Source organism: Canis lupus, chromosome 2 (genome assembly GCF_011100685.1).
Source record: "Canis lupus familiaris isolate Mischka breed German Shepherd chromosome 2, alternate assembly UU_Cfam_GSD_1.0, whole genome shotgun sequence".
NCBI classification, from domain to species: Eukaryota; Metazoa; Chordata; class Mammalia; order Carnivora; family Canidae; genus Canis; species Canis lupus.
This window is the reverse complement of record NC_049223.1, coordinates 23416253-23429066: the sequence shown is the minus strand read 5'-3', so window position 1 is coordinate 23429066 and position 12814 is coordinate 23416253. Positions and strand designations below refer to the sequence as shown.

At 45.3% G+C, this 12814-nt stretch overlaps 2 protein-coding genes across 4 annotated transcripts in view; one reads left to right on the top strand and one right to left on the bottom strand.

Moving 5' to 3' along the window:
• Positions 1 to 3020, bottom strand: part of UPF2 (UPF2 regulator of nonsense mediated mRNA decay) — a 102836-nt gene extending 99816 nt beyond the window's left edge. For all 3 annotated transcript variants that reach the window (XM_038530131.1, XM_038530130.1, XM_038530132.1), the window contains exon 1: positions 2885 to 3020. The gene's annotated coding sequence lies outside the window, so the exon portion shown is untranslated. The remainder of the gene's footprint in view (positions 1 to 2884) is intronic.
• Positions 1670 to 5017, top strand: LOC119876105 (vegetative cell wall protein gp1-like). The gene is made up of 3 exons (XM_038532072.1): positions 1670 to 1676; positions 1978 to 3278; positions 3843 to 5017. Exons 1-3 carry the CDS (start codon positions 1670 to 1672, stop codon positions 3951 to 3953), a joined length of 1419 nt encoding a protein of 472 aa, XP_038388000.1. The 3' UTR covers positions 3954 to 5017.
• The last annotated feature ends 7797 nt before the right edge of the window (positions 5018 to 12814 follow it).

The window sequence follows — 12814 nt, the reverse complement described above, 5'->3', positions numbered from 1 at the left end:
ACTACAGAAAATAAAAAGAACGGCAAAAAAATTTGACAGGTAATGTCTCATTTGTGAAGGTAGTATTAGATACTAAGTTCTATGAAAACATTTAAAAATTCACTTGGAATCTGACAAATTTCAACAGAGCCTCCTAGACTTTTGTGACTCTGTACAGTGTTCATTTCTTCAATACCTACTGTGTCAAACTGTAGTAGGCACTCATGAATTGATCCTCCTCTAGAACACAAAGAAACAGATTCCCAATAAAACCCTTAAAATCTTCGGATATATTCTTTCAATCACTTCATCCTTGTATTAAAAACATATCCAAAGTACACTTCGAGCTAAGTTTCAGTGAACAAAAAATATGACAGAAATGTAAAGGTTCATGTAAAGACTAGCAATGCAACATGTGAAAACAACATAGGTTTTGAAGTTTTCCCAACTCTTCATCCTGCTAGCTGTGGGAACTTGGACAACTTAACTTCTCTGAGTCTATTCATCGATAAAATGGAGAAATTGCTACTCTTACAGAATTCTTAAACTACTAACATTGAAGGAAGCATCAAGGCGGCACTCAACAGGGACACCTGGGTGGCTCAGTGGTTGAGCTTCGGCCTTCAGCTCAGGGCGTGATCCCAGGGTTTGGGCTCCCCATAGGGCACCTGCTTCTCCCTCTGGCAGTCTCTGCCTCTCATGAATAAATAAATAAATTTTTTTAAGGCATTCAAGGGACGCCTGGGTGGCTCAGGGATTGAGCATTTGCCTTTGGCTCAGGGTGTGATCCTGGAGACCTGAGATCAAGTCCCACATGGGGCTCCCTGTGAAAAGCCTACTTCTCCCTCTGCCTGTGTCTCCGGCTCTGTCTCTAATGAATGAATAAATAAAATCCTTCAAAAAAAAAGGGGGGGGGGCATTCAATTAATGTCTATTGTTTCACACAGAGCACTGAAAAGTTCTTTGGAAGATGGGTTTTTTTAAGAATTAGGTCTACTAGACTTTACTCCAATTCTCATTTTTTACATTGACCTGGCAGCAGAAGGGTGACTCACCCGATTAGGCCAGTTTAATCGCTGGTTGGGTCAAGGCTCACTGTCCAGTGCTCTTATCCAACATCTACCGACTCAAGATTTTAAAAGCCAAACAAAATATACAAACAACCTAATTTAGACCCATATGCATGTGTATGTGCCGTCAATGAAACTATTTAGTAGTGAAATGCTAACATTTCTTTCAATCCCTCTGACAGTCCCTGCTTGAATACACAGCCAAATATTTCACCTGAACGGCTTCAAGAAGCTTTTCAAGTGAAACCCACAGTTTCAAACAGATTCTGCCTCACAATAATCCAAGATAAATCATTAGTGATCTTTTGTTTTTGTTTTTGTTTTTTTTTTTTTTTAATCGGAATATCATTAAGCCCTTACAAAAGACTTCACTGAGTACGATCACAGTCAGTCCCTTAAAAGGAAGCCACGTCTTTAAAACCACCTTCCTTCCTATAGTGCCCTGGCCGGTGGGCTGAATAATCTGGTTTTCGGAAGAGACTGTGAAAAGCCCAAAAGAAAGTAAAACTACTTTCTTGGTAAAACGAGGAGGTACCAGCGGAGCGCACCGAGGGGGGCAGAATGCAGAGCAAAAGGGGGGTGTCTCCCTCATCAAAGATACTCCTTTACCCAAGTACCATATGGACTGTATGAAATCACAATCAGAAATGCTCTGAAAACGCCCCAGAGGAAGACAAGGCCGGTTCACCTTGTAGTTCTGTGTCACTCAAAACGTCCTGAGGGCAGAACCGCACCGGGGCATTATCTCTCCACCCCCCAACACTGGCTTTACCCAAAGGAAAAAAAAAAAAAAAAAAAAGTGTTGAAAACCAAAGACCCACGGGAAGTTTCCTTACACATTTCACCAGAGTTCAGAACTGGCTGTGTCTCGACGAGCTGTGGTATCTTTCAGAGACGCCTGAAAACTACGGTCAACGAGAAGGGTGAGCGCCGCCGGGGCTGCTCCGGTCGCGGGTCCTGGCGAAGCAGGAGGGCGGCTGGTCCGGGTCGGCGGGGAGCCCCCAGCTCGCCAGCCCGACCACCCTGGCCTCCGCGCCCGAGCGCTCAGCAGGGGAGGCGCCGGGCACCGAGGCGCCGCGAGGGAGCCTCAGCCCGTGGGAGACTCGGGGGCAAGCGGACCCAGCGCAGCCCAGCGCAGCCCAGCGCAGCCCAGCGCAGCCCAGCGCAGCGCCGCCCGCCTCGAAGCCCCTTCCCCCGCACACGCATCTCCCACAACCCCCTGCTCCGGCGGCACCCTCCCGGCCCGCACTCGCGCCCCCTTGCCCGGGGGCCCCCGCGGTCACCTTCGCCGACCACCGTCGCCCCGACGCCAACCTCTGCCCCTCACGCCCCGCACCCGCCCGACGCCCAGACGCCCCGGCTGGTCTCCCGGCTCCACATCCTCCCACGCGCGCGCGCCCTCCCCGCCTCCTCGCCGTCGCGTCCCTCCGGCTCCCGGGAGCCTTCCCGCAGCTCCCCTCGCTCGACTGCACACCTCCGCCCCGCCACAGCGGCTTCAGCCCCGAGGCCCAGCCCGGGCGTGGAGGGGCGGGGAGGACACCCCCGCAGCCCGCACCCCGCACCCCCCCGCCCGCCGCGGCCGCCCCTCACGTCTGCCCCGGGCCGGGGGCGCCCGCCGTGACGGGAGCCGACGGGAGCCTCCGGGAGAGGGGTCTGAGGAGGACGCCGCCGGAGCTGCGGTCCGTCTGCTGCTCGCCGCCCCCGGAGCGCGGAGGTGCTGAGGTGCCGAGTCGCCTCTCGGGTCCCTCGGGGAGCAGGAGTCCAGGCCGGTGCCCCCCAGCCCCGCTCCCCCCCGAGGGTCGCAGCGGAGGCGGAGGAGGCTCCCCGGGACTCACCTCGAGCCTGTTGTCAACATCAGCCCCGGGTTTCCCAGCACCAACTCCAGCGCTCGGGCTCTCCCCTCCCCTCCCCCCACCTAGCTCGCAGCCGAGGGCCCGCCTTCCCTCCGCTCCCCCTCCTCCCTCCGCCCGCCGGCCCTCCCGCCCGCCACTCACCAGCGCGGCCGGGCTGCGAGTGGGGGCGGGGCGGAGGGAGGAGGAAAAGGGAAAGCTGTCCGGCCACGTGCCCGATCCAAAGCCGTCCGCGTCTCCCTTCCTCCGGCGTTTCGACGCGCTGAGGCTTCACTCCTGGCGCGGACCGCGACCACACGCTCAGACAGCTGCCACGCACACACAGCGGCTTGCTGCGGATCGTCCGCCAGGCCACAGGAGCGAGATTTCCAGACAGGCAGTGAGCAGGGCAGCCACAACCAGCGCCTCCAGCCAGGTCCCCGGCGGAGGGGCGGAGCGTTCCAAGGCCCCAAGGCAGGAAGTGGATTGGTCGCCAGGAAAGGGAAAGCGCCTGAATCGGAGATGCGCAGGCGCAGGCACTTCGGGCGCGCGGGGGGGGGGGGGGGGGGGGGGGGGGGGGGGAGTGCGGGGGGGGGGAAACGCTAGAATGGGGCGGGGCGGAGCTAACAGGAGGTGAGGAAGGGCGGTGGAACGGTAGGAGAATTACGGAGCGCCGTTTGGGACACGTTTGGCCACGTGATCGTCGGGGGAGTTTCCCGGAGCGAACGTCAGGGAAAGGTCTAAGAAGGGAAAGTTTGATTGGACTAATTCGAGGGGTGAGGTTGGAGATTTGGGGAGTTGGAAACCCGAGAAGCTGAAGAATATGGCTGGGGGGGAAAGTAGAAGTTGGTTAGGAATGAGTCTAGATTTAAGAGTGCCGTCGAGTTTCCGAAAGTCCCGTCTGGGGAGGATGGGGGGGGGGATTTCCAGAAGCACTTTTTTTTTTTTTTTTTTTTTTTTTAAGATGTTGGACGTCAAGAACGACCCAGGGTGCAGAAGGAGAAAGGTTTTCCTCGACGGATCCTGGAAAGCGCTCTGTCCTAGCAAGCCAGTTTCAGACACTGAAATGGAATGACTTCCCCGAGTTATTAAATGTGATCACTCGTTTAAAAAAAAAAAAAAAACAAAAACAACAACAAACAAACAAAAACAAAAAGTTGGCCCAGTCGTCATTTCTTCGCTTTGCGAAACAAAGTCAACCTTCCAAAAGGGGCATCAGCTTCTCCACACAACCTCACTCCTTAAATTGCTGAGGTTTGTGTATCTGGCCTGCAATTTTTTTTTTTTTTTTCTTACCAAAACTGCTTGGATCTGCTGCTAACGTGATCTCGCTGGTCGGCTTTGTTCAGGAGTCAAAGGGGCAAAGGTGCAAAACTGGACTTGATGCTGGAGTGACACGTGTCGCGCCCCCCCCCCCCCACGTGTGAGCCCACAAAATGAGCTGCTACCAACCGCAAATACTTGAGGCCGGTCTAGGTTCCCTTGTATTCAGCTTTTGCCCATTTGCCCCTATTTGCAGCTCTGCTTTCCATTTATTATTAGCTTGAACATCGCCTTCACAAATTCAGTGTTATTTCCTGTACTTCGATTTCTACCCACCCCCCACCCCCAAACACTACTGGTAGGTCAATCGTGAAAAGACTAGCAAGAGAGAAAGGAAAACACCGCTAATATGTACCACTGATAAGCGATTAGCAGAGGAACACCTGGGTGGCTCAGTCGGTTAAGCATTCTTTTTTTGTTTTGTTTTTTTTTTTAAGATTTTATGTGTTTATTCCTAGAGACAGAGAGAGGCAGAGACACAGGCAGAGGGAGAAGCAAGCTCCATGCATGGAGCCCAACGTGGGACTTGGTCCCAGGTCTCCAGGGTCAGGCCCTGGGCTGAAGGCAGGGGCTCAACCGCTGAGCCACCCGGGCTGCCCTCGGTTAAGCATTCTGTTCTTCGTAGACGCTCAGAGCTGGATCTCAGGGTTGTGAGTCCACGCCCTGTGCTGGGCTCCATGCTAGGTGTGGAGCCTACATAAAAACAGACACAAAATCATCACGAGACAACTGTCCCAAACCACCATACTGGAGAAGGCCACCCCGTTCTTTCAAAAGTTCTTTTACTCACAAAAAAAATTAAAAGTAAAAAAGTTATTTTTCTCATTTTGTCTGGCTACCTTAAGAAAATTGATCTCTATGCTGTTAATAAATATATGTATGTATTCAAGTTGATCTTTGCCTTTCATGAGGTTTTGTTTTGTTTTTTTAAAAGATCTTATTCGTGAGACACACAGAGGCAGAGACACAAACAGAGGGAGAAGCAGGCTTCCTGCAGGGAGTTGGTGGCAGGACTCGATCCCAGCACCCTGGGATCACGACCTGAGCTGAAGGCAGATGCTCAACCACTGAGCCACCCGGGTGCCCCCTTCATGAGGCATTAAAAGGAAATCATGTGAATACAGGGATCAAAAAAAACTATTTTTATTGAGCTTTTGCTTATTTTAAATTTGTTATTTTAATTAATAATCACAATCGTCATGTAGGTATCCTGATCCCCATCTTATAGAAACAGAGTTACAGAAGGATAATTTAATTCAATATCAGAAAACTAGTAAGCATAGTATTCCTTTCACACAAGTCTAACTCCAAAAACCCAAGCTTTTTCTGATGTATCCCACTGCCTTTATGCCCAGATTTTTTCACAGACTGAAAATGCATCCCATTGTTTTCTTTCTAAAGTAAGATATCAAAAGCCACCAAAGCCTGCTAATGTGGGACTATATTGCAATCTCTAACTGGAAGAAGCACATTTCTCTGAAGAAGCCATTGGTTTTTGCATTCTGATCAAACTTCACTATTTTCTGTAACTACATTATATTTAAGCTTTTAAGTATTTATCTAGATATTTCATTATTTGACAAAATTCTAAAAAAAAATGCCTTTTCCTTTTTGCCTGTTTCAGTTGACAGAATTATACCATATGAAAAGAGGAAAAAACTCACAGACATGTATATTTAGATAATACTGTTTTCTGTTTAAAACCCAGTTACAATGCTGCTTTGCATTAGGAAGCAAAGGCAAGAGAAAGAGATTACAATCTCAGGGCAAGATAAACCCTAATTTAAAAAAAAAAAAAACAGGGCTTATGTGGCATGAACTCCCTGGTGCCCTGCTGAATATGTACTTCACCTTGAACTAGTCCACCTCAGTCTTTTAGAAGCTGACATCTAGTTTAACTAATTTAAGCTAGTTTTGTCTCTTTTAGATTTGTATTTTTTTGTATTTTTAATGAGAGATCTAGAGGAAGTATACTCATGGGAATGATCCAATAGGGAGGGAAATATTAATGATGGAGGAAAGAGGGGAAAAAAGGTAACAAAGGAACAAAATCCTTGTGTTGTGAAGAAATGGAATCCAAAGTACAAGCAGGAAGAGTGCTTTCGAAGGACAACCTGGTTTCTCAGTCAGTTAAGCATCCAACTCTTGGTTTCAGCTCAGGTCCTGATCTCAGGGTTGTGAGATCAAGCCCGTGTGTTGGGTTTTGCGCTGAGTCTGCTTGAGATTATCTCCCTCTCCCCCTACCCCTTCTCTTCCTGTCTCTCTAGTAAATAAATAAATCTGGGGGGCGGGTGGATAAAGAGTGCCTTTGATAGAAGCAGTGGCACTTCCGCAAGATATTTTTTTTAATTTATTTTTTATTGGTGTTCAATTTACCAACATACAGAATAACCCCAGTGCCCGTCACCCATTCACTCCCACCCCCCGCCCTCCTCCCCTTCCAACACCCCTAGTTCGTTTCCCAGAGTTAGCAGTCTTTACGTTCTGTCTCCCTTTCTGATATTTCCCACACATTTCTTCTCCCTTCCCTTATATTCCCTTTCACTATTATTTATATTCCCCAAATGAATGAGAACATATAATGTTTGTCCTTCTCCGACTGACTTACTTCACTCAGCACTTCCGCAAGATATTAAGAGAGAACACAAAAAAGATGAGTACACGGACAGATAGGCTTGTAGACTTGGAGATCCTCCTTGATCATTCCTATTTTCTCAATGAAATTGGCGGCAAGTTCATTAGCTAAGAGTGGGATGAGGGAAAAATTGGGGGGAGGTTTGAGAAGAGAAAGGGAAAATAGGAAAGAGACGCTTTGAAGAGCGTGAAAGCAATAGAAATGCATACTAAGGATTGCTGCTGACACACTGGTTGATGTTTCTGATGATGAATTTAAAGCCATGCAGCCCACATATGCCAATTTCTCCAGAAGAGATGATCAGTTTTAGCCAGGGTTGTGGCTTTTCTTTTCCCCCATAAGAGTGATGGCAGAGAAAGTGAACAATAAAGGGATTGTGTGTTTGCAAGAGGATGATCATCCTAAAGGATTGTCGAATCTCGGTGGGTATGAGGGAAATGAAGGGGAACAAGGTGTGTGTGTGAATGTGGATGGGGTTAACAGACTGACAGGAGCAGAGGTTGCCAAGAAAATGGTGACGAAAGAGCCGTTTAATAACAAAAATTCAATTGAGTAAATTTGAGGATCTAATTGGCTTTATTAAATGATTCATGAATTGGGCAGCATCTCATCTAGCCAATAGAAAAAAAGCTCCATCCAGCTGTAGAAAAGGGACAATTTTTAAAGGCAAAGAGGGGAATAAAGGAAATTATTAGCAAAGAATGCACTGGTTTAGGTAAGGTCACCCTCCCCAGGGGAACGGAAGGGGTCTATCAGTGTATTTTCTAGGGCTGACCAGGAAATTCCATGTTGACTGGTTAAAGGTTACCTTCCTGTGGGGATGAAAACTGCAATTACGTTAGGTATTAAGTCTCAGTTTGCTGACGAGGGGCCTGTAACGTATGTAACTCCATTTGGAGCCTGTGCTTTTCTTCTTAACAAAGCTAAAAATTTTAGTGAATTAAAGGGAACAGATGAGGACATCAGAATGTGGTTCTGGAGAGCTGCAATAACTAGGACTATGGACGGAAGGAGTGAGTCCAGAGGAGCTGAGCTTTTCAAAGAGGATAAAAGAGAACTGGCTTAGAAGCCACAATGGAAAGCAAGGTGCATGCATCTCTGAAGTCAGACTACTGTGAATTCAAATTCTAGTTCCAAGCAATTGGAGCTTGGGCTAATTCTTTTTTCTTTTTAGATTTTATTTATTTATTTGAGAGAGAGAGAGAGAGAGAGAGAGAGAGGAAGAGGGAGCATAAGTAGGGGGAAGGGCAGAGGGAGAAACAGGCATGCTGCTGAGCAGGAAGCCCAACAGGCTCCATCCCAACATCCTGAGATCATGACCTGGGCAGAAGGCAGGTGCTTCACCCACTGAGCCACCTGGGCGCTCTGGGCTAATTTTGTAAACAGTTTAGATCACAGCTTTTAATTTGTAAAAATCTTGATAATAGGGGCACCTGGGTGTCTCAGTCGGTTAAAATGACCACCTCTTGATTTTGGCTCAGGTTGTGATCTCTGGGTCCCGAGATGGAGCCCCACATTGGCTCCGTACATGGCATAGAGTCAGTTTGGGATTCTCTCTGTCCCTCTGCCCCTCCCCCAACTCGAGTGCCCCCCACAAAACAAATAAATAAGATCTTTTAAAAAATCTTATTAAAAACAGCACCTTCCCCTAGGGTTTTGTGAATAGAAAACGAGGTAATCAAAATAAAAGCAACTTAGCACAGTGTTCACAGTGTATGTTCTATAAGTGTTAGCTATTACTAAATCATTTTAGAAATGGGAAACACAATCCTCTAAAAGGCTTTGCAGGTTGAGTAAATAGTGCTTCCACAGCCCTTAACTCTGGTGTAACATTGCCTTAACTCTGGTGTGACACCAGTGCACCGGGAACTTTTCCCTCCAGGCACTGGAAATCTGTGCTAAGGAAATGAACTTAAAATGAAAATTAAAAAGGAAAAAAATCAAATCACCACGACGTACATGTTAAATATTTTACAATTTTATTTTTAAGTTATACCCCAATAAAACTGAGCAGGGGGCAGGAAAGGGGAAAAAGGATAAGATTTCTCAGCTATTATAACCAAAAAAGGCAGAGGTCTGTAAGCACCATTTTTTTTTTTTTTGCAGATTTTATTTATTTATTCATGAGAGACACAGAGAGAGAGGAGGAGACACAGGCAGAGGGAGAAGCAGGCTTCCTACAGGGAGTGCAATATGGGATTCAACCCCAGGACCCCGGGATCACACCCTGAGCCAAAGGCAGCCACTTAACCGCTGAGCCACCGAGGCATCTCTGTAAGCATTATTTCTAATTCTGGTTTCACTTCAGTTTGTCCAACAGAATAATCAATCTTAAAATTTGGGTAGGTGGGGGGAACTAATGATAAGTGGTGAGAAAGCTAACCCTGTATCATCTAATTATCTTAATTCCCTATTTCTAAGTCTTTGCTGTGGGACGGTTTTGATGAAATATTCCATGTATACTTCAAACTTAAAATGTCCAAAATTGAACTTCATGTTGGTCTCCAACTCTGTCTACTTTTTAAATTTTTATTCTTTCAGTTAATGGTGCTAAAGGAGGTCAGGATATGCCACCCCAAAATGTGACACTTCAGCATAATGATTATTTTGAGCTGAAGGCAATTAAGAATCAACAAATGTAGGAAGAATTCTCTAGATCTCCCCTTATCTGCCTAAAAGCAGTGCATGAATTTCCCTTTGTGAGGGCATCTGCCCCCCACTAACCCCCATGTCAGGAAGAAGAGAGGGACGTATCGCTGGTGATAGAGAGTCAACACCCAGAAGGTTTGCATAAACAGATTGGACTTATCTCTCATCAGTTTCCCACATATTTCCAAGTCACTCCCCCACATTCACTTATCCCTGAAAACCCAAGTCCCTTCTGTGCCTTCTCTCCTGTTAATCTGCCTTGGTTAGTTTAGTGTACACACTTCCAAATGAAGAACGTAAGAGGGTAGAGGAAAAGTTTTTCCTCTCCAGTAGTTAGGTAGTTCTCACTCCTCATCCCTTATCCAAATGCAATTGATATGTTCCGGAAACATCTTGCCTGGGTCTTCATCCATATCCCTACCCGCACAGCCTTAGTTCACACCAACCGAACTCAAACCCATGCTACTGGCAACCATCTCTTAGTTCTCCTTCCTAATTGCTTCTACTCTTGCCCTCTACCAACCTTGGAGAGTATTAGATCATTTAACTTCCCTTAATGGCAATCATCCCCAAAGTTCCTTGATCATATAATCATATCAGTGGAGGAGGAGGTCATCCTCCCAGTCCACGTATATTTGCTTAGATACAAATTTCATATATATATATATATATATTTGTGTGTGTATTTATGTGTGTGTGTATACATATATATAGTACACTCACCGAGACAGAAAATAATTTTTTAAAAAACCCAGAAGTTTTGGGACGCCTGAGTGGCTCAGTGGTTGAGCGTCTGCCTTTGGCATGGGGCGTGATCCCGGGATCTGGGATTGAGTCCCACGTCAGGCTCCTTGGGGGAGAGCCTGCTTCTCCTTCTGCCTGTGTCTCTGCCTCTCTCTGTGTCTCTCATGAGGAAATAAAATCTTTAAAAAAAAAAACAGAAGTTTCAATATTTTTGCCTAAGTAAATCATTTTACATACATCTTTGCGCCAACCCACTTTGCAAGCCACTGACTTACAGGGTAAAATTCAGATCTTTAGCGGGAACCCTTAATAATGCATACTTTTCCCTATATGTCTAGTCTCACTTCCTGCTATTTCCCTCACAGGTTTAAGTTCTAGTTAAAATAGATAACCTCCATAGACTGGACTTCATCTTTCCTTAGTGTATGTATTATGCTTCTGTCTAGAATGCCCTTTCTCTCATGAATGTTTCCTAACTAGGAGCTCAAGAATTATTTCCCTAAGGAAGCCATTCTTTATCATCACCACCCCACATATATCAAATTAGGTCTCTACCCCTTCCTGGGTCCCCATAGCAGCCTCTGAACATCTCTATCAAAACATTCCTTGAATTATATTGAAATAATATGTTCATATTTCTTTTCTCATTAAAACTATGAGCTCTTTGAAGCTATAATTTATACCTTATTAGTCTTTGTGCCCTGGGGCCATAGAAGACACTTATTAATATTATGATAGAAGGGGCAGCCCCGGTGGCTCAGCGGTTTAGCACCACCTTCGGTCCAGGGCGTGATCCTGGAGACCCGGCATTGAGTCCCACATTGGGCTCCCTACATGGAGCCTGCTTCTCCCTCTGCCTGAGTCTCTGCCTCTCTCTCTTGGTGTGTGTGTCTCTCATGAATAAATAAATAAAATCTTTTAAAAAATATTTTGATAGAAGGATCATTAAGTGAATGAATATGAAGGGGATTACAACATTCTACTGCAAAATATACCACATTGGTAATATGGATTATTTTGGGTTGAAGGCCATTGAGAATTAACATATGCACAAAGAAACCTTAGGTATTCCATTATCTGACTGAAAGTATGAACTTCTAAGAAATGAAGACTTCCATTGATCCTCTCTCTGAGAGATTTGTGACCATAAAGATGGAAAGTTGATACCAAGATGAGTCCGGACAAACAAACCTTACTAAAGCAAGCCTTATGTTCCATTAGTTTCCACATACATTTACTTTCCACAACTTATTGCCCTTAGAAGTCCAAACTCCCCTTGTCCAGCCACTTTTCCTTAATTCATCACCCTTTGTATGTAAGCTTCTGAATATACTTCTTTGTGATTTCGTTTCTTTTCTGCATAGCCTCCTTGAATGTAAAGTTAAAAACATGCATTAAAGTTGTATACCATTTCTCCCTTTAATCTGTCCGTTGTCAGTTTGATTCACAGACCTAAGATACAAGACAGAAGAGGGTAGGGGAAATGTTTTTCCTCTTCTACAAATGCTGTCATGGAAGAGGGAGAAAAATCTGGGTACTGACGCAGGAATGTAGGATTAAAATAGAGTGGAAAAAAAAAACCACAATATTTTAGAGGAAACAATCATAGACTGGAGTTTCATTTTTTGATAACAAGCAATATACCAACAGCAGCCCAAATATAGGCCTCCATACCCCTTTTCATGATTTGCATTAAAGCTAACTCAAATTTTTAACACTGAGTGATTCAGCAGGTAAATGGAAAGAAATAAACAGATGCCTCTTAGTGTGCCTCCACCCAATGATCCTATTTGGTTATTTTCCTTGTTTTTAGAGATGAGGAAGCCAGGGTTTAGTGTAGTTAAATAACGTGGCCAGGATGGCAGAGCTACTAAATAGAATCTCCTTTCTTGTCTGGATTTTCTGATTCCAAAGTTCAAGCTCTTATGCAATATTTCATCCTGTTCTAGGATGTTTTCCTCACTATATATATATGAGTTCCACGCATGTAATAGTATAGATATCCTCTTTTACACAATTACAGAGAATATAGAGTAAGAAATGATATGATTTTATAATCTAGTTCTAACAAGACCAGCCAATAGTTATAATATAACAAGAATGTCTGCCTAGGTCAGACCTGTGTGTTGCTAAATCTATGCCCATGATAGTACAAAGGGAAGGGGAAGGGCTGGAAATCAATCACCCAGTGTCTGGTCTTGGAGCCTGGCTACTGTTCATGTGACACAGTGAAACTAGGGCATGTCACTTGTAACCTGTGACTCAGATGCTTTATTTTAAAAATCAGTAGATCAGACATTTTGATCCCTAACTTCATTATTTTAATTTAATTTTGGCAACACCTCTTGTCACTGCTTCCAAGTGTTTAAGAATCCAAGTGAAAAGTGGTTGCCTTCATAACCCAGGATGATATTGTTATAATGAAAAATATAGCTGGGGAAAAGAGTTATCACCCAAAGAGTCTGACATCACATCACTTCTTGTGTCAGCTGCTAAGGGTACGGTAAAAGAATGGGTTTAATTTCCAATTTATTTTTCTTTGGGAAGATTCTGTACTGAAGACATATTATGTCTGCATTATACTT